General features: G+C 39.8%; 1 protein-coding gene across 1 annotated transcript in view; it reads right to left on the reverse strand.

Moving 5' to 3' along the window:
* Positions 1-8,015: 8,015 nt before the first annotated feature.
* LOC126187847 (venom serine carboxypeptidase) overlaps positions 8,016-20,731 on the reverse strand; it is a 143,074-nt gene continuing 130,358 nt past the window's right edge. Inside the window, exon 7 of the mRNA XM_049929158.1 lies at positions 8,016-8,517. Within this exon, the coding sequence (XP_049785115.1) occupies positions 8,215-8,517 (303 nt within the window). The 3' untranslated portion in view covers positions 8,016-8,214. The remainder of the gene's footprint in view (positions 8,518-20,731) is intronic.

Raw genomic sequence — 20,731 nt, forward strand, 5'->3', positions numbered from 1 at the left:
TAGTAGTGTGCTACACATTCTGAAGAAAGGCAAGTTTCGTGTGTACATTCCAAGGCTGGTGCAACAGCTAAGTGATGACGATCCAGGTCGTAGGTTAGAATTTTGTGAATGGGTTCAGGAGATGGTGAGACGTGAACCGGGATTTATGGGTAGCATAATTTGGTTGGATGAAGCCCAATTCAAACTCAATGGAACTGTCAATAGGCACAATTGTGTGTACTGGGCTGAAGATAATCCTCACATAACAGTTGAAAAGGCAGTGAATTTGCCTGGTGTAAATGTGTGGTGTGGTTTGTCTGCAAGGGGACTCATTGGGCCTTTCCACTTTGAAGGTACTGTTACTGGAGAAACGTACCTAACAATGATTGCTTACTCCATATTCCCTGCCATTCATGCATTATACGGTAATGATGAGTTTTATTTCCAACAAGATGGTGCCCCGCCGCACTATCATAGGGACGTACGAGCATACCTGGATCACAATGTGCCAGGCCAGTGGATAGGAAGCAGGGGACCAATCGAGTTTCCTGCATGCTCTCCAGACTTCTTGCCGCTGGATTTCTTCTTATGGGGCACAGTAAAAGATGAGGTGTACTAACGTAAACCACGTAATCTGGACACACTTTGGAATGAGATTCAGGTGGTGTGTGCAGAAATCTCATTGGACACTTTGGTACGATGTACGGAATCAGTGGTAACTTGTACTCAGAAATGTATTGATGTTGAAGGCCACCAGTTTGAACATTAATCACATTTTCAAAGTACATTTATTTTTCCAATTGGACTTTAAGCTTTCCATTTCCAGAAATTTAACATTGTAGGACGGGAAATAAATTTTCTATGGCACTTCAAAGTGTGTATACATTTTTTTGACACACCCTGTATTTCCAGCTCATTGAACACTTTCACATTAGGATGATTCACAAAGACATGCAAATAGTTTGTTATTCTACAAGTAAAACTAAAGAAAAAAGTTCTTATAAACAAACAGGTAGGTCCGCAAATGTTTCCGTGGTTAAAGCATGATTTCGATTTATGTTGTTGTTGAGCTGGTAATCTAATAAAACATGTCCCAGACGTGTAAGTAACTATCCAGAGAAGCAAAGATGTAAAATTTATCAACTACTGGGCCAAATTTGTTATTTAAATTCCAGACAATTGCACTAAGTTCTCAACAGAAGTTGTAGAGAATTTAATTTTGGAAAAATGATGGTAATAATATTAACTGAAACTGTATAAATGTGTCAGTCTGCTTTTATTAATACCATAACACATGTGAATTCATGTTAAACTGGAAAAAACAAAGCTCAGTGTTAAATAAGTTGTACAGTTTACATACAATTTCAAAATACATTCTCAATAAATGTTCAAAAAGGCCTCCACTGAGTTCAATGCAGTTAGCTGCATGTGTATGAACAGATTTTGTTGCTCATTTCAGTTTCACAGGGTTGTTCTTAATTTTGTCTATTGAATTTGTAATATGAGCAAGTAATGCCTCACGTGTATTGACTTTGTCCTCATAAACTATATCTTTCATCTATCCCCATACATAAAAATCCATTGGTGTTAAATCAGGCCATCTGGTTGGCCACAGACATGTAGCACCACGACCAATGCATTTCTGGGAAAAATGTTCATTTAAATGTGTAGCAAAGGCATTGGTGAAATGTGGAGGTGCACCATCATGTTGAAAAATACATTTGCAATCGTGTAGCAACTGGAACGTCTTCAAGCAAGCATGGCTTTTCTTCTTGAAGGAATTGTAAGTATGTCCCACCAGTTAGACATCCAGAGAAAATGAATGGTCCAATAAAGTGTGTGTTGATTATACCGCACCACACATTTATGCTAAATCGCTGCTGGAAATTGCCGTTGCACTGTTACATGTGGTCTTCCTTCAGACCATACATGCTTGTAATGTAAATTGTTTCTACCATCTTGAGTAAACTGTGCCTCATCAGTAAATAAAATATATTTGTGTAACTGTCGATTAGTATTTAACCAGTTGCACAACTCCAAGCGAAGAGCAGGATCTCCCGGATGTAAATAGTGCACTTTTTGTTTATGGTACGGATACAGATTATTGTACTTTAGTGTACGCCATACCTAAGACTGTGAAATGCCTAATTGTTGAGAGATACATTGTGTACTGGTACCTGGTTGAACAGCATCCATAATATCCTTATTGTATTCATGTATCGAGCGCTCGTACTGGTTTTGAACGCTAGGTAGAGAACCTGTCTCCCGTAACATTGGAAATACTCCACTAATGGTTCATGCATTCAGAATCCTCAGAGTTGGATAACATACACAATATTCGTTAACTGCAGCCATAGCATTATCATCACATTTGCCATAAATAAACACCAGATTGGCGTATTCCTCTGTTGTAAATTTGAAAGACATCCCTATTTCATAAATAATCTACAAACTACAACAGTTACTATGTGGTTTCACTTAAATACACTGTTGTTGTTATGTTCTTTCACTGAACAATATAGAAAACTAGCTGTTTCAATGTTAGGAAACGACTGAAACCATTCACTAACAGTTGCCACCAATGACAAACGTTCCACGTTGTTAATGGAAATTATACATGTATACTTGTATAATAATCTTTGCTTCTCTGGATGTTCTGGAAAGCTACTGGAGATACACGTCTGGGACATGTTTTATTAGATTCACCAGACCAATGACAACAAACTAACTTGAAATCGTGCTTTACTTTAACCTCGTACAGTTTTGCGGTGGCTTCATATTAGCAAAGTTTCTAAATTTCAGGCAAAAACTTATTAGCTGTAACTCCGTAACTAAACATTTGTAGATCTATGTTTATATGAACTTTTTCTTTAGTTTTACTTCTAGAATACATATTAAAATATTTGCATATCTCCATGAATCACCCTGAATATTTATTATACTAAGTATGGCTTCTGAAATTCACTCTTGAGTTGGAAGGCATAATGCTTTTGTGAAAATGTTTCAAGTGATAATATACCTTTATACATTATAGATAAAGGCATAGTATAGTAAATTTTTAGAGAACTGTGGGGTAAACAGTTAAATGTAATGTCTGATGTGAATAAGAATTGAGACGAAAGATGAGGTCAGGCCAAAACTTTGTAACGACACAGCCTACTCCTGCTTCAAAGCATCTAGGTACTGCAGAGCACCATATTCCATGACAAAAGACTCATTATTTCCACCTTATCTCCCTCAGAATGTAATATAGTCAAATATAGCAACCTGTGACGACTGGAATAGGAAATGCTGGGTGGGTGGATTGGACAGGTTTTGAACCTGGGTCTTTCACAGGGATATGATACTAGTGGCAAGGGGTTGGGGTTGGGAGCAGCATAGGGATAGACTAGGATGTTGTGGCGGTTGGATGGGCAACAGAACACCACTTTAAGATGCATGGGAAGTATCTTGGGTAGATGTCTCTCATTTCAGGCCATGGTGATATGTACCCAAAGCCCTGGCGAAGGCTATTGTTGAGTTGTCCCAGTCCAGGGTGGTACTGGGTGACAAAAGGGACACTCCTTTATGACTGAAACACATCCTTCACCAGGGCTTTGAATACCTATCATTGTGCCCAGCACTTCCTATTCCAGTCCTATCACAGGTTTATTCAACCCCGTCAGGGGCCGGGCCGTCTGTGAAAGCAGCCATGTCATTCATCAGCTCTGCTGCTATCATTGCATTATATTGGTATGGCAACCAACCACTTGTCCACCAGGATGAATGGCCACTGCCAAACTGTGATGAAGAGCAAAGTAGACCACCCTGTGGCACAACATGCAGCTGAACACAACGCACTTTCTTTCAATGGCTGCTTCACTATCTGAGCCATCTGGCTCCTTCCCTCCAGCACCAGCTTTTCTGAACTGCACAGATCGGAGTTATCCTTACAACACATTCTCCACTTCCGTAATTATCCCGGCCTCAAACTGCAGAAACATATTGTCCCCACACCCACCACTCAACAGTTTCCACCTCCTCAGTCCTATCATCTCCTCCTCATTTGTCTCTCTCATCCTATTTATTTGCAGCCCCCAGCCCCCTTCCAACACATCCAGCCATCTTTCCCTACTCCTCCCGTTTCTTGTTCCTTCTTTCCCCACATCCCTGCCCCACAACCTCCTGACGCTGGGCCTGTTGGCAGTCTATTCCCTGCACACTCCACCATATTGCATTCGTCTCTCCTCACCCATACATTACCATTTTTTCCCCTTCCCCACCCCCTCCAGATTGCTGCTTGCATCTCACATGATGTAGCATTTCAGCCTGATATGCTGGAGTTGGCGTTTGTGTGTAAGTGAGGTGAGCTTGCTTGTAGGTGTACCTTTACTGACATAGGCAAAACTCTCTGCAACTTGATGTGTCTTCTTTACATTAAGTACCAGTCTATGTTATAGGAAAGCCAGAGGTTTTGGATTTAATTCCGAATTCATGCGTAAAACAGTGCCTGGTGAATCTGAGTACTTAATTTTAACCCTTTGACTGATGCGGACGTGTTAACTCATCATGCTTCATCGTTCCCCTGGTACGCCTGACGTAGATATACACGGCCTTGGGTCTTCCCTACAGCGCTAAGGATGTGTTTACGCGTCCTGCGCCACTGGCCTTCCCACCAATAAGGACAAGTTTAGGCGCACTGGGACACAGCTATCTGAGCACTACGGATGTGTATACAACCAGAGCTGCCTTCCTGCCCTGCTCTTCTAGTAGCTGTTCAGTGCTCTGACTGCGTAATTCGAGAGTGCATATATGTTTGTTTCTGTGTTCACTCTTTGCAGAATTTGACTTAAGATTCCTGTATTTTCGTCAGTTTTCTTGTTTTCTATGTGAGAAATGTCACATCGCCGTGGTTGCACAGATAAAGAAATCCTGGATATGCTCACTAAGAGCAGCAGTGAGTGTGAATTATCTAACATTGCTAACAAAGTTCGTAAGATGTTTCGTAATTCATTTCGCCCACATCACAAGCTTTGTATAGATGAAAGTCTCTTGCTGTTCAAGGGACAATTATCTTTTAAGCAATTTATTGCAACCAAGCAAAGTAGATTCGAAATAAAGAAATTTGTACTGTGTGACTGTCAGAGTGGGTATATTTTAGATTTTATTGTATATACAGGCGCAACAACAGAAATTGGGCTCCACAGTTTGGAAAAACATGACGATGTAATGACAACTCTTATGGGACCATATTTCGAACAGGGTCATATTATATATGTCAATAACTGGTACTCCAGCCAGGACCAGTTCCTCTGGCTTTACAAGCATGGAACAGCCGCATGTGGCACTGTTCCTAAGAACAGGTGCAACATGCCGAAACTACAGAAGAAATTAAAACGAGGAGAAACTCAGTTTAGGTCCACTGACAAGGTCCTTGCTATCAAGTGGTGTGATAAGAGGGAGGTGTACATGTTGACCACAAGTCACACAACACAAATGATTGAAACAGAGAAGACTGACAGAAATACTGGTGAAACAATAAAGAAACCGCAATGTATTGTAGATTACCATTTGAGTATGGGTGCAGTTGACCGTTGTGACATTTTACTGAGCTCAGTGGGATCAGTGCGTAAGACTGTGAATTGGTATAAGAAATATTTTCCACATTCTGGATTTGTGCATTCTAAATGCTCATGCTCTCTACCGGTCGGTAACTGGGCGAAAAATGGCACTCGCTGAGATTCACCTTTTTCTCATAAGGGAGATTGTAGAAAAATATGCTACAGAACGGAGAAAAGCTGGTAGGGGAAGGCGCTATGACGAGAATCCTCTGCGATTCACAGGGAGACATTTTCCAACTGTTATTGTGAGTGAACATTCAGAAAAGTACTCTAATGCGCAGATACATGGTTTGCATGAAACAAAGTGCACAGGGAAACTGATACCAATGCAAAACTTTCAACATTCCATTATGTTTTGCACCCTGCTTTGAGACTTATCATACAAAGCAGCATTACTAAGCATTGGAAACTAAATCTGAAAAAATTTATTGACGCTTCTGAATGAATTACTAAAAAAAAGTTAAAAATATAAAAAAATATATAAATTTATTTTTAACTTCGCCAGTGCTGGTCCAAATCCCAGGTCTAAAAGGAGGATGGGAAATAGATGCAACAGGTGTAAAATTATTCAAACTAAGCCTGACTTCATCATATGTAGCAGGTTACTGGCAAATGAACAGACATGGTGATTGAGATGGCGTAATTACATTTGCCACAGTACAGATATTGCGCTAAGTACATTGTGCCAATATAACAAAACCCATACATTAATCTGTGTGCGATACATTTAAATTATTAAGACGTAACATGGACATATTTATATTCTCTTTCCCTTAGTAGTACAAATGTAGATCACACTCAGTCTACTTGTACAAAACATGTTTTCCATGACTGATTTAAATGTCTTTGATCAACGAGAAACAACATGCCAAAGTTAAAACTCTTTTCTCAGTGCGATTTTTCTTGCAACTTTGCCTCTGTTGTTAGCCAATAGTGAAAATTAAACTCATTGTTCTGGGGAGAGTGCGGGGCTTAAAATTTTTTGTTCGAATGAGACTGGCTTTGGAGCATTAATAGAAAAAGAAGTATCGAATACAACCTGCTTTCACCTTTTCATAAAAATCAACATCTTTTTGACAAATTTGTAGATTATTGGAAAATAGTAGGGGAATAAAAATTTTTATTCCTTATCGTTGTGCAGTCAATCTATTGCACTCTAAATTTCATTTTCATCATGCGTTCACACTACTAGACATGCTAACCCAAAGTTTACATTGTTTTTGGGCCTGATTTTTGCACTCTACTTTTATTCCAGTTGTACAGATTGGTATGTTTTATGGAGCATAGTTTTTTTAGCAAAATCTGAACGAAAATACCGCATGTTTGACGTTTTTACAAAATCTTCATTTTTGTTCTTAATTCACTCAGTACTGAACAGTGCTATGGGAATGAAACTTTATATTTAAGAACCTTGTGTTGTTAGGTTACTACATGCCAAGTTTCACATTTGTCATAGCATTAGTTCAGGAGATGCAAGAAGCCGAACTTCGAAATTTTTTCGAATGCCTATTTTTTTTGGCCGATTTACCTACAATTTTCTGGCTCAATATGGCTTGTAAAATTCTTTTCATTATTATTCTTAAGAGAATGCAAAAAGTTGTACAAGATGGCCAAATTTTATTTCTTTACAAAAACTATCGTCCAAGATATTACAGCTCAAATTTACCAAAAATTGATGCAGGCTCGGCGTGAGTCGTATTCAGCCGAGAAATATTCAGCACAATGCAGGTTGAGCAGCGCGGGCCAATCCGGTCCTGGCGGCGGCTCCAAGAGGCAGGCACGCAGTGCAGGTAGACTGATTACGCCACAGGCCGTGGCGCCTCAGCGTGCCAAGCAGGTGGCGCACCTTCAGCAGTCAAAGGATTAAGCAGATGCCTTTCATATCACCTTAAGGCAGTAATGGTAAAATTGTTTACTTTGAACCAGATACGTGTAATCTCATATAGCATACATCTTTTGGTTTCATGGCGACACAATTCCTTTTTATTACACGTCTGTTTACCTTTCTTTGTAATCCAATATATTATATGTATGAATATACAATTATTTATTAATTTGCATACAAGTTTGTCTATACTGTTGATTGAATGAGACCTAGCGTTGAGCCAAAAGCTTCACATTATGCTGCTACATCTGAACACCAGCAAATAATAAAGTCAAACCTCCCTTAATTATCAGTAGTTTATCTTCTCTTTGAACACACTGTAGCTGAATGTATGTAATTCTGTTGTGTTTTGTGTCAGATATGTATACTGACATCTGCAGTGTTGTACTGTAACTTATGGAAGATTTTTATATTTAAAATGAGTAATCTGTTAATGAAAGTTTAAAGTTTTGCTTTAGTCACATGTTACGTTACTGCTTTATAAATTATGTATATACAGGCACAACTTTTGTCAAAACAATACCAAACTGCATGTATCTAAATAAAGAAACTTTTATAATCAGAGTGAAATTTAATTAAATTCCAGTTCTATGTACAATTATTACAGTATATCTGTTATTATGGCAGCATAACTGATATTAATGTTCTGTGATGACATATGACATAGAAACTGCCATTAGCTATAATGAAAATATATTTTAAAATTTGGTTTTCATGAAAATTTTCGCTCTTCATGAATGTTACTGCCACTTATTCGTGGAAAGGTTTTCCAGAAGTGAATCGATTGATAAGGTCCATTGCCCATTTAGGCTGATCTGTAGGAACCATATGACCTGCGTTCCTCACTAGCACTTCAGTCAGATTTCCTGCTGCCTTGGAATATCCAGCAATTTCACCATCTACAAGCCACTTCTGACGTGTAGCATTTCTGTATTCTTCTGCACCTCCCCACTTCAAAACCTGCAGATAACTTTCTGTAAGTGGATAGGCCACAATAATATCTAGCTGACCATTATATACCAACACACGATAGTGTCCAAGAAGTTGTTCCACCTAGAACAGGAATAGAAACATTGTAAATTAACAGTAAATGCAGAAACAAGTGAACTTCATGGAGCAATTTTGAACATAGGACATGTACCTCATAAAGAACAAAATTAATGGAACTCAATGAAACAAAACATTTTTTGTTAACCTAAATACAGTGTACTCCTGATTATTCATGTACGGATTATCTGCTTTGCAGATTATTCATGCATCTAAAACAAAAAGTGCAACATTTTTCTCTAGCAAACAGCAATAAACAACCTACCACATGACAATAAGTGCCTTTTTCACTGTTTAAATAACTGCATCAAATCAATGGAGTAGTATTCTCATCGTCATCGGCCAGCCCGTTCCGTTTAAATAAAAAACAAACTCAGTTTTCTGATATTAATCAGCATGTAAGTGTTCACAAAGCATGTCACAGCAAGACTTGACAAATTCTTGGACAATCTAAGCTCAAGACAACCCGACAAAGTTCACCATGAAACTAGAGCAAGATTGTCTGCTTCCGTTCCTGAATGTCCTGGTGAAGAGGAAGGCAGATGGCACCTTCAGGCACAGTGTGTCTCAAAAGCCAATACACACTGACTTGTATCTACTGCCTGGCAGCTGCCCTCACCCAGAACAGAAGACCAGGGTACTTACAAGGGAACCTCCCCATCGCACCCCCCTCAGATTTAGTTATCAGTTGGCACAGTGGAGAGGCCTTGAAAAACTGAACACAGATCAATCGAGAAAACAGGAAGAAGTTGTGTGGAACTACGAAAAAAATAAGCAAAATATACAAACTGAGTAGTCCATGAGCAACATAGGCAACATCAAGGAGAGTGTGAGCTAAGGAGCGCCATGGTCCTGTGGTTAGCGTGAGCAGCTGCGGATCGAGAGGTCCTTGGTTCAAGTCTTCCCTCTGGTGAAAAGTTTACTTTCTTTATTTTCGCAAAGTTATGATCTGTCCGTTCGTTCATTGACGTCTCTGTTCACTGTAACAAGTTTAGTGTCTGTGTTTTGCGACCGCACCGCACAACCGTGCGATTGTTATTGAAGTTGCGAGCTATATTTGCTGGATTCATATTGCCCATGGAATACATCTCACATATTTAATGCACTCTCGTCCAAAGTAGCAAACAGTCAACTACCAGCCAGGGAGCCTCGTTCGCATGAATACTCTCCTCCGTGCGCTGTAGTCGACTGACGTCGAGTGTTTCGATGTTTGTTTAGGTGTAGCGTCCCCATACTACAACGCAGTTACCTCGTATCGGACGGACGGACCGACAGGTAATAACTGTCTGAAAATACAAAATTAAACTTTTCACTCGAGGGAAGACTTGAACCAAGGACCTCTCGATCCGCAGCTGCTCACTCTAACCACGGGACCAAGGCGCTGCATACCTCAGGCTATCCTTGATGTTGCCTATCTTGCACATGGACTACTCAGTTTACATATTTTGCTTATTTTTTCATAGTTCCACACAACTTCTTCCTGTTTTCTCGATTGATCTGTGTTCAGTTTTTCAAGGCCTATCCACTGTGCCAACTTATAACTAAATCTGAGGGTGGTGCGATGGGGAGGTTCCCTTGTTAGAACACTGGTACACTAAGCCAAGACACTTTCCAACTCTGACAGCTTGACAATATAATTATAAAATCTTCAAGCAATACATTCACCAGGGGTCTGAGGAACAAGAAGAGGAGACCAGGAGGATGGCTTTTGTATGGTATGCAGGGGCCATCTCTGCTAAGATCGGCAGAATCCTGAAGAAACATGAAATCAAAAGTGTGTTCTACTGGCTGACAAAATCAGGGCTCTTCTTGGAAGAGTCAAGGACGATCTGTGATTAAGAAAACCTGGTATTTATTTACCACACACCTTGTAAATGCAGTATGTAATATCAGTCAAACCATCAGAACAGTGGACATAAGATGTAACAAACATCAAATACGTACTAGGCTAGGGCAGGCCACAAGATAAACAATGGCACAACACTGCCTGGAGCATGAACACACATGAATTGTGATAAAACCAGAATCCAGCCCAAACACCCAGATTCTGGGATAGTGTCATCCATGAATCACTTGAAATCACAATGGCAGAAAATCTAATCAATAAGGAAGCAGAATCCCAACTCAGCACTGCTTGGAATCCCCTTTTGAAGTGCTACGGAAACACTGGAAAAAATGTTCCCAGGACAACTGCAGGCATAAATGACAGGTTCAGGCCACATACGGACCATGAGGTGGTGGCCCATGCTGCAGGAGATCGCCACAGCAGGAGCGAATGAGATAGGGATCATCATCAACATGAAAGCTCAGGACTGATCCTCACAGGAGCAGACATAATACGGAACAGCATGAGACTGACACTACTGTGTGAGATGGCCGTAGTGGACGCGGATGGTATAGTGAACATCTACAACAATGTGAGATTACATGGAATGCACTTCATGGGTATGGACCAAACACGGAACACCAGGAGGCAGCCACCACCTCGGAGACACCCGCTGTGGACGAAAACTGAATAGTGAACACCTAGAACAGTGTGGAAGTGTGCCTTGTTGCCATGGACCAAACAAAGAAGGGGCACAATCCAGAAAGGATGACAGACATAACTCCAGGCACCAACCAGACATAAATATAGGACCTGGTCAGCCAGGCAGCCAGTCTCAGGGAACACCTGATGAAGATGTAAAGTTGTTGTTGTTGTCTCCAGTCCAAAGACTGGGTTGATGCAGCTCCTCATGCTACTCTATCCTGTGCAAGCCGCTTCATATCTGAGTAACTATTGCAACCTGCATCCCTCTGAATCTGTTAACTATATTTACCTCTGTTTCCCTCTATGATTTTTACCCCCCCCCCCCCCCTCCCCGTTTCCAGTACTAAATTGGTGATCCCTTGATGTCCCAGAATGTGTCCTACCAACCAATGCCTTCTTGTATTTACATTGTGCCACAAATTTCTTATCACCCAAATTCTATTCAGTACCTCCTCATTAGTAATGTGATCTATCCATCTAATCATCATTCTTCTGTAGCACCACATTTCAAAAGATTCTACTCTCTTCTTGTCTAAAATATTTATTGTACATGTTTCACTTCCTTAAATGACTACAATCCACACAAATACTTTCAGAAAAGACTTCTGTGCACTAAAATCTATACTCGACATTATCAAATTTCTCTTCTTCAGTAATATTTTTCTTACCATTGCCAGTCTACAATTGTATCCTCACTACTTCGACCATCATCAGTTATTTCGCTGCCCAAATAGCAGAACTCATCTACTATTTTAAGTATCTCATTTCCTAATCTTATTCTCTCAGCATAATCTTATTTAATTCAATTACTTTCCATTATCTTCATTTTGCTTTTATTGGTATTCATCTTTTATCCTCCTTTCAAGACACTGTCCATTCTGTTCGACTGCTCTTCCAAGTCCTTTGCTGTCTGACAGAATTACAATATCATCAGCAAACATAAAAATTTTTATTTTGTCTCCCTGTACTTTAATTCCTAGACACATTTTTCTTTGGCTTTGTTTACTGCTTGTACAATGTACAGATAGAATAACATCAGGGCCGGCCAGAGTGGCCGAGCTGTTCCAGGCGCTACAGTCTGGAACCACGCGACCGCTACGGTCGCAGATTTGAATCCTGCCTCGGGAATGGATGTGTGTGACGTCCTTAGGTTAGTTAGATTTAAGTAGTTCTTAGTTCTGGGGGACTAATGACCTCAGAAGTTAAGTCCCATAGTGCTCAGAGCCATTTGAACCAATAACATCAGGGACAGGCCAATACCCTGCCTCACTCATTTCTCAACCATTGATTCCCTTTTATGTCCCTCAACTCTTAACTGTCTTGTTTCTGTACAAGTTGCAAATAGCCTTTTGCTCTCTGTATTTCACCCCTGCCACCTTTGGAATTTGACTTTGAAATTTAAAAGAGAGTATTCCAGTCAACAATGTCAAAAGCTCTCTCTATGTCTACAAAGGCTATAAACATACTCATATGTTTGCCTTTCCTCTACAAAGGCTATAAACATACTCATATGTTTGCCTTTCCATAACCTATCTTCTATGAGAAGTCATAGGTCAGCATTGCTTCACTTGTTCTTACATTTCTTCAGAATCCAAACTGAGCTTCCCTGAGTTAGGCTTCTACAAGTTTTTCCATTCTTCTGTAAATAATGCATGTTAGTATTTTGCAACTGTGACTTACTAAACAGATAGTTCATCATGTTTCACACCTGTCATCACTTGATATCTGTGAGATTGGAATTATATTTTTCTTGAAGTCTGGTGGTATTTCACCTGTTTCATACATCTTGCTCACCAGATTGAAGAGTTTTTTCATAGCTGGCTCCATAAGGTTATCAGTATTTTTAACAGAATGTTGTCTACCCCCAGGGCCTTATTTCAATGTAGGTCTTTCAGTGCTCTGTCAAATTTTTCACACAGTATCATATCTCCCATTTTATCTTTATCTACGTCCTCTTCCATTTCCACAGTATCAGCCTCAAGTACGTTGCCCTTGTATAGAACCTCTATACACTCCTTTCTGCTTTCCCTTCTTTGCTTAGGACTGGTTTTACATCTGAGCACTTTATATTAATACAGGTAGTTCTCTTTTCTCAAAAGGTCTCTAATGTTCCTCTAGGCAGCATCTATCTTTCCCCTGGTGATGCATGCTTCTAAATCCTTACATTTACCCTCAGCCATTCCCGCTTAGCAATTTTCACTTCCTGTCAATTTCATTTTTTTAGATCTTTGTATTCCCTTTCACCTGCTTCATTTACTGCATTTTTATATTTTCTCCTTCATAAATTAAATCCAATACCTCTTGCATTATCCAAGGATTCATACTACCTACTTGATCCTCTGCTGCCTTCACTATTTCATCTTTCAAAGCCACCCGTTCTTCTTCTACTGTATTCCTTGCCCCTGTTCTTGTCAATTGTTCCGTAAAACTCGCTCTGAAACTCTCTACAACCTCCTGTTCTTTCAGTTTATCCAGGTCCTATCTCCTGAAATTCCTGCCTTTTTTGCAGCTTCTTCAGTTTTAATCTACAGTTCATAACCAATAGATTGCAGTCAGAGTCTACATCTGCCCCTAGAAAATGTCTTACAGTTTAAAAACTGGTTCCGAAATCTCTGTCTTACGATGATATAAGCAATCTGAAGCGTGTCTCCAGGTCTCTTCCATGCATACAGCCTCCTTTGATGATTCTTAAACCAAGTGTTAGCTATGATTAAATTATGCTCTGTGCAAAATTCTACCAGTCTGCTTCCTCTTTCATTCCTTTCCCCCAATCCTTATTAACTTACTATTATTCCTTCTGTTCCTCCCATGACTATTAAATTTTTGTCTCCTTTAACTAACCGAATAATTTCTTTTATCTCATCATATATTTCTTCAATCTCGTCATCACCTGTGGAGCTATTTGGCATATAAACTTTTAGAATTGTAATGGGTGTGGGCTTCATGTTTGTCTTGGCTACTACAATAGCGTGTTCACTATACTATTCATAGCAGCTTATCTGCATTCCTACTTTTTTAATGATTATTAAACCTACTCCTGCATTACCCCTATTTGATTTTGTTTTTACAACCCAGTATTTACCCAGCCAGAAGTCCTGTACCTCCTGCCACCGAACTTCAGTAACTCCCACTATATGTAACTTCAACCTATCAATTTCCCTTTTGAAATTTTCTAACGTACTTGCCCGATTAAGGGATCTGACATTCTATGCTCCGATCTGCATGACACTGGTTTTGTTTCTCCTGATAACATCCAACTACTCAGTCCCTGCCCAGGGATCCAAATGGGGGACCTTTTTACCTCTAGAATATTTTATCCAAGATGATGCCACTATCATTTAATCATACATTAGAGCTGTATTCCCCTCAGGAAAAATTATGTCTGTAGTTTCCCCTTTCTTTCAGCCATTTGCAGTACCAGCACAGCAAGGCCATTTTGGCTGATGTTAAAAGGCCAGGTCAGTCAATCATCCAGACTGTTGCCCCTGCAACTACTGAAAAGGCTGCTACCCCTTTTCAGGAGAGCTACACATTTGTGTGGCCTCTCAACAGATACCCCTCCATTGTAGTTGCACCTACCGTATGGCTATCTGTATCAATTGAGGCAGGCAAGAATCCCCACCAACGGCAAAGTCCATGGTTCATGGGGATAGGGGGAGGATGTCAAGTCTTCAGTCCTGAGACTGATTTGATGCAGCTCTCCATGCTACTCTATCCTGTGCAAGCTTCTTCATCTCCCAGTACCTACTGCAGCCTACATCCTTCTGAATCTGTTGTGTATTCATCTCTTGGTCTCCCTCTACAATTTTTACCCTCCACGCTGCCCTCCAATACTAAATTGGTGATCCCTTGATGCCTCAGAACATGTCCTACCAACCGATCCCTTCTTCTAGTCAAGATGTGCCACAAACTTTTCATCTCCCCAATCCTATTCAATACCTCCTCATTAGTTATATGATCTACCCATCTAATCTTCAGTGTTCTTCTGTAGCACCACATTTCAAAAGCTTCTATTCTCTTCTTGTCCAAACTAGTTATCGTCCATGTTTCACTTCCATACATGGCTACACTCCATACAAATACTTTCATTATCACTTACTTTGCTCCCCAGATAGCAAAATTCCTTTACTACTTTGAGTGTCTCATTTCCTAATCTAATTCCCACAGCATCACCTGACTTAGTTCGACTACATTCCATTATCTTCATTTTGCTTTTGTTGATGTTCATCTTATACCCTCCTTTCATGACACTGTCCAATCTGTTCAACTGTTCTTCCAAACCCTTTGCTGTCTCTGACAGAATTACAATGTCATCGGCGAACCTCAAAGTTTTGATTTCTTCTCCATGGATTTTAATACCTACTCCGAATTTTTCTTTTATTTCCTTCACTGCTTGCTCAATGTACAGATTGAATAACATTGGGGATAGGCTACAACCCTGTCTCACTCCCTTCCCAACCATTGCTTCCCTTTCATGCTTCTCGACTCTTTATAACTGCCATCTGGTTTCTGTACAAATTGTAAATAGCCTTTCGCTCCCTGTGTTTTACCCCTGGCAACTTCAGAATTTGAAAGAGAGTATTCCAGTCAACATTGTCAAAAGCTTCCAAGATAAGTCGTAAGGTCAGTATTGCCTCATGTGTTCCAATATTTCTACGGAATCCAAACTGATCTTCCTTGAGGTCGGCTTCTACCAGTTTTTCCATTCGTCTGTAAAGATTTCGTGTTATTATTTTGCATCCGTGACTTATTAAACTGATTGTTCGGCAATTTTCACATCTGTCAGCACCTGCTTTCTTTGGGATTGGAATTATTATATTCTTCTTGAAGTCTGAGGGTATTTCGCCTGTCTCATACATCTTGCTCACTAGATCGTAGAGTTTTGTCAGGACTGGCTCTCCCAAGGCCGTCAGTAGTTCTAATGGAATGTTGTCTACTCTCGGGGCCTTGTTTCGACTCAGGTCTTTCAGTGCTCTGTCAAACTCTTCACGCAGTATCATATCTCCCATTTCATCTTCATCTACATCCTCTTCCATTTCCATAATATTGTCCTCAAGTACACTGCCTTTGTATAGACCCTCTATATACGCCTTCCACCTTTCTGCTTTCCATCCTTTGCTTAGAACTGGGTTTCCATCTGAGCTCTTGATATTCATACAAGTGGTTCTCTTTTCTCCAAAGGTCTCTTTAATTTTCCTGTAGGCAGTATCTATCTTACCCCTAGTGAGATAAGCCTCTACATCCTTACATTTGTCCTCTAGCCATCCCTGCTAAGCCATTTTGCACTTCCTGTCGATCTCATTTTTGAGACGTTTGTATTCCTTTTTGCCTGCTTCATTTACTGAATTTTAAATTTTCTCCTTTCATCAATTAAATTCAATATTTCTTCTGTTACGCAAGGATTTCTACTAGCCCTCGTATTTTACCTACTAGATCCTCTGCTGCCTTCAATACTTCATCTCTCAAAGCTACCCATTCTTCTTCTACTGTATTTCTTTCCCCCATTCCTGTCAATTGTCCCCTTATGCTCTCCCTGAAACTCTTTACAACCTCCAGTTCTTTCAGTTTATCCAGGTCTCATCTCCTTAAATTGCCACCTTTTTTGCAGTTTCTTCAGTTTTAATCTACAGTGGTCAGAGTCCACATCTGTGCCTAGAAATGTCTTACAATTTCAGACCTGGTTCCTAAATCTCTGTCTTACCATTATATAATCTATCTGAAACCTGTCAGTATCTCCAGGCCTCTTCGATGTATACAACCTTCTTTTATGATTCTTGAACCAAGTGTTAGCTATGATTAAGTTGTGCTCTGTGCAAAATTCTATCAGGCGACTTCCTCTTTCATTTCTTAGCCCCAATCCATATTCACCTACTATGTTTCCTTCTCTCCCTTTTCCTACTATCAAGTTATGGCATTGAAATATCTGGTTAGGAAGATGCTGACTACCAGCAGAACAGCCAGTCTCAAATGAGATGACAATGAATTACTGGGAAAGTCTAAGAGATTTACAAGTTAAAAGACATTTGTAACAGAAATTAGAATTGATTGAGAGATTTGAGAAGGAGGAAACTGCTGCAAAGTTAAGTGTTGCTTATGGTACTGGAATGCAGACTGTTCGAGACCTTAAAAGGAATAAGCAGAAAATACTGGAATTTGGCAGGAAATGCAATTCTAATTATGGACTATCTGCACAAACAAGTATGAAGAGATCTACACTGGATGAATTAGATCCTTCTTTTCTGCGATGGTTCAGCAAAACAAACAAGCAGAAGGTGTCACTGTTTTGGCATGATGTGTGCTGAAAAAATTAAATTTTTTCATGAAGCTGTAGGGTTAGGGTAGACTTTGCTGCCTCATCTGGATGGCTAATCAGATTCAGACATCATGGGATCCACAAACTTAATGTGCAAGAAGAACAGCTTAGTTCAAATGTTGTGCAGCTGATTCCTTCTGGGAAGAGTTCTAGAAATTTGTGGAAGAAGAGAATTCCACACCAGACCAAATTTCTATATTGGAAATGTCTACCAGCTAGAACCCTAGCTTTTAAGAGTGAAGTTTGTTCTCTTAGATACATGTCATCTAAAAGCTGCATTACAATTTTGTGCACCGCTAATACCTCTGGGAACCACAAAGGTAAACAACTAGTGATTGTGGTGGTGGTGGTGGTGGTGGTGGTGGTGGTGGTGGAGGAGGAGGGGGAGGGGGAGGGGGAGCATCCAAAGTTATCACAGCTGCATAGCTCCCTGTCCATCATTACAACCTAAACGGAGCATTGATGGATAGTGAAATTTTCAAAAACTGGTTCAAAACACATTTTGTACCATAAGTTCGGCAATTTCTAGAAGAGAAAGAATTGGCACAGAAGGCTGTTCTATTGCTTTATAATGCCCCTTCAAATCCTGATGAGAAGATTCTCGTATCTGATGATCTGATTGTTAACCAAGTTTTTACCTCCTAATATGACAGCCATTATACAGCCGATGCACCAAGGCACAACAGCATCAGATAAATGGCACTACTGGATTGGTCTGCTGAGAATGCTAGTTGATGAAGATGATTTGGTGACATTCCGGAAGAATACCAGATTTCTGATGCCTGGCAGGAAATCAAGCCACATATGCTAGTTCGATCATTGAGGAAAATTCTCCCACATATAGAAGAACATGATTTTCATAGTTTCAGGGATGAAGTAAAGATGACAGCACAAATAATGAATATGGCAATGGATTTAAGTGGTTTTGAAGAAGTTGATAAAGAAAATTTGAATGAGTGACTGAAGATCTAAGCATATGAACTGGCTTCCCACACACTGATATTGCTGCTTCACAACAAAAAGAAGAGAACAGTGAATGTTAAAGTGGGTGTGAACGCAGTGACCTTGTCAGTCATTGTACCACATTGCAATGTGTTGATACTCTTATAAATTAAGTGCACCAGGGGGGTTTCAGTACAATGACATTATTGCTGCAAGAAATTCAAAATGGCGTGCAAAAAAATGTCAACTCCTCTCAGAAATCTCAGACAGGCCTACAGTACCTATGCACAGAACTTTGATAAACTTTCAAACAAAGAATATATGTTTAACACTTTGGCAACCAAGCCCGAGCATAGGTAGGGCCACGGAACTGCTTCGAAACTATCGCACCCGAGTATATGTTGGGGGGTTGTTGCACACTGCTCACAGCCTATTAGCCATTCAGAAGCAGACTGGCTACTGTGATAGTGCTGAGTGGAACACTTGCCTGTATGTCCCTTGACTGCTACTCCCCTCTGTTTTCTGGTTTTAACACTCTGTTAAAAGAAACAGCTAGACACTCATAGCAGTTTCTATGACACACTGCAGTATTGTGCATTGGTGTAGCCATGAGTTTCAAACATTCTCATTACTGTTTGCCATTTATTGTTAATTTTTCTCTCAAATATCTGAGTAACAAAGAAATTTTAGAAGCCTTAGAAGAAGAATTGGAAGATTCTGAGTCTTAGTGGGAAATGTCTGAATGTGAAGAGAATGAGTGCAGTTTTTCTTCAGTATTATTATTACGACTTGTATTGCTCGAGTTGCTTCAGTTAGCAGAAAATTTATTTCTGTTCATCTCGTCTATCTTGCAGAGGAATCTGCTGAGCCTGCATCTGTGCAGCCAATGTTGACTGATCAAGCACATCCTATGCAACACAAGCATTGGCTGCAGCACAGCTGTCTGCATCTCCAACAAAGAGGCAATGAATTTCATGGAAAAAACCCACTGATGCCGAATTAGGTTGGAAATTTGCTGACGATCAGGCTACTGTGCCACAATTTGTAGAGAAAAGTGGAGTAATGGCCGCTGTTCATGAGAATTTCACTCCTCTCAATGTGTTTTTCATCTTTTTCACAGATTCCATAATGAAACACACAAAATCCACAACAAACTGTTATGCAAAGTCTGTTTATGACAAACTCAAAGCAGCTTCCAGTGTAAAGCCTCACTGTTTTTGTAATTCGTGGGTGGGAGTAAAACTGCACAAAATTTATTTGTTTTTATGTGTCTTGTGAAAAAAAGAAAACAAAAACTAACAGATCGCTGGTCTACCAACAATTTTATTTCAACCCCTTTTCTTGGTTCTATTATGGCCAGAAACAGATTCAAGATAATATTACCAAGCCTGTATTTGAATGACAATGCAACTTACATTCCGAAAAGTCGACCTCAGCATGAACCCCTGCATAAAATCAGGCCTATCCTGGATCATTTTTTATTAGAATCACAAAAATCATTTTACCCATTTGAAAACCTTACTATTGATGAAGGCATGTGTGGTTTTCATGGAAGAGTGGTATTTCGGGTTTACATAAAAAATAAACCTGACAAGTATGGAATCAAGATGTTTATTGTGTGTAGTTCCAAAACTGGTTATGTTCTTAGATTGGAGGTATATGCTAGGAAAGGAACACAAGACAACTCCATAATACTATTATTTGAGAGGTTTCTAGCAGATTACCTGGGTAAAGGCCACACTGTTTATATGGACAGATTTTATAATTCACCAGCAGCATTCAATTTTCTGTGGCAACATAAAACGAAAGCACTCGGTACATGCATGACTAACCGGAAAGAACTACCAAATGAAATTGTTTCCAAAAAACTGAAAAGGTATGTGTGTGTCAATGAGGTGAAATCATCTGCTTTGTTTGAAGTGGAAAAACACAAGAGATGTACTATGCCTGTCCACTGTGCACAAAATGACCAGCTCTGACACATATGTTCATACAAAGGAAGGTAGCAAAGTAAAATCAAAACCAGATGCCATTCTTGACTATAATATTAACAAAATGAGGGTTGACAGGAGTTATCACATGATTTCTTACTATGTATTTAGGAGGAAACAGATGAAGTGGTGGAAGAAATTGTTCTTCCTTATGCTTATAAAGGGTGCAACAAATGCATTTGTCTTATACCAGGAAACCAGGACTCCTGCTCAAAGAAACTTTCCACTCTTCTATGACAAACTGGTGAAGGACTGATTCACAAAGGTACAAATTTGGCACTAGACAATGTTCCTAGTGAAACTCACCGCAACATATTCTAGGAAGACACTTTGCAGAAAAATTCCAGCCACTGAGAAGGAGTGTCCAACTTGAGTGTGTAAAGTTTCCTTTGAGAAAACAAAAAAAATCTAGTAGTAAAGCAGCTAGGAAGGAAACCAGCTGGT

This window comes from Schistocerca cancellata, chromosome 5 (genome assembly GCF_023864275.1).
Source record: "Schistocerca cancellata isolate TAMUIC-IGC-003103 chromosome 5, iqSchCanc2.1, whole genome shotgun sequence".
Taxonomy (NCBI): Eukaryota; Metazoa; Arthropoda; class Insecta; order Orthoptera; family Acrididae; genus Schistocerca; species Schistocerca cancellata.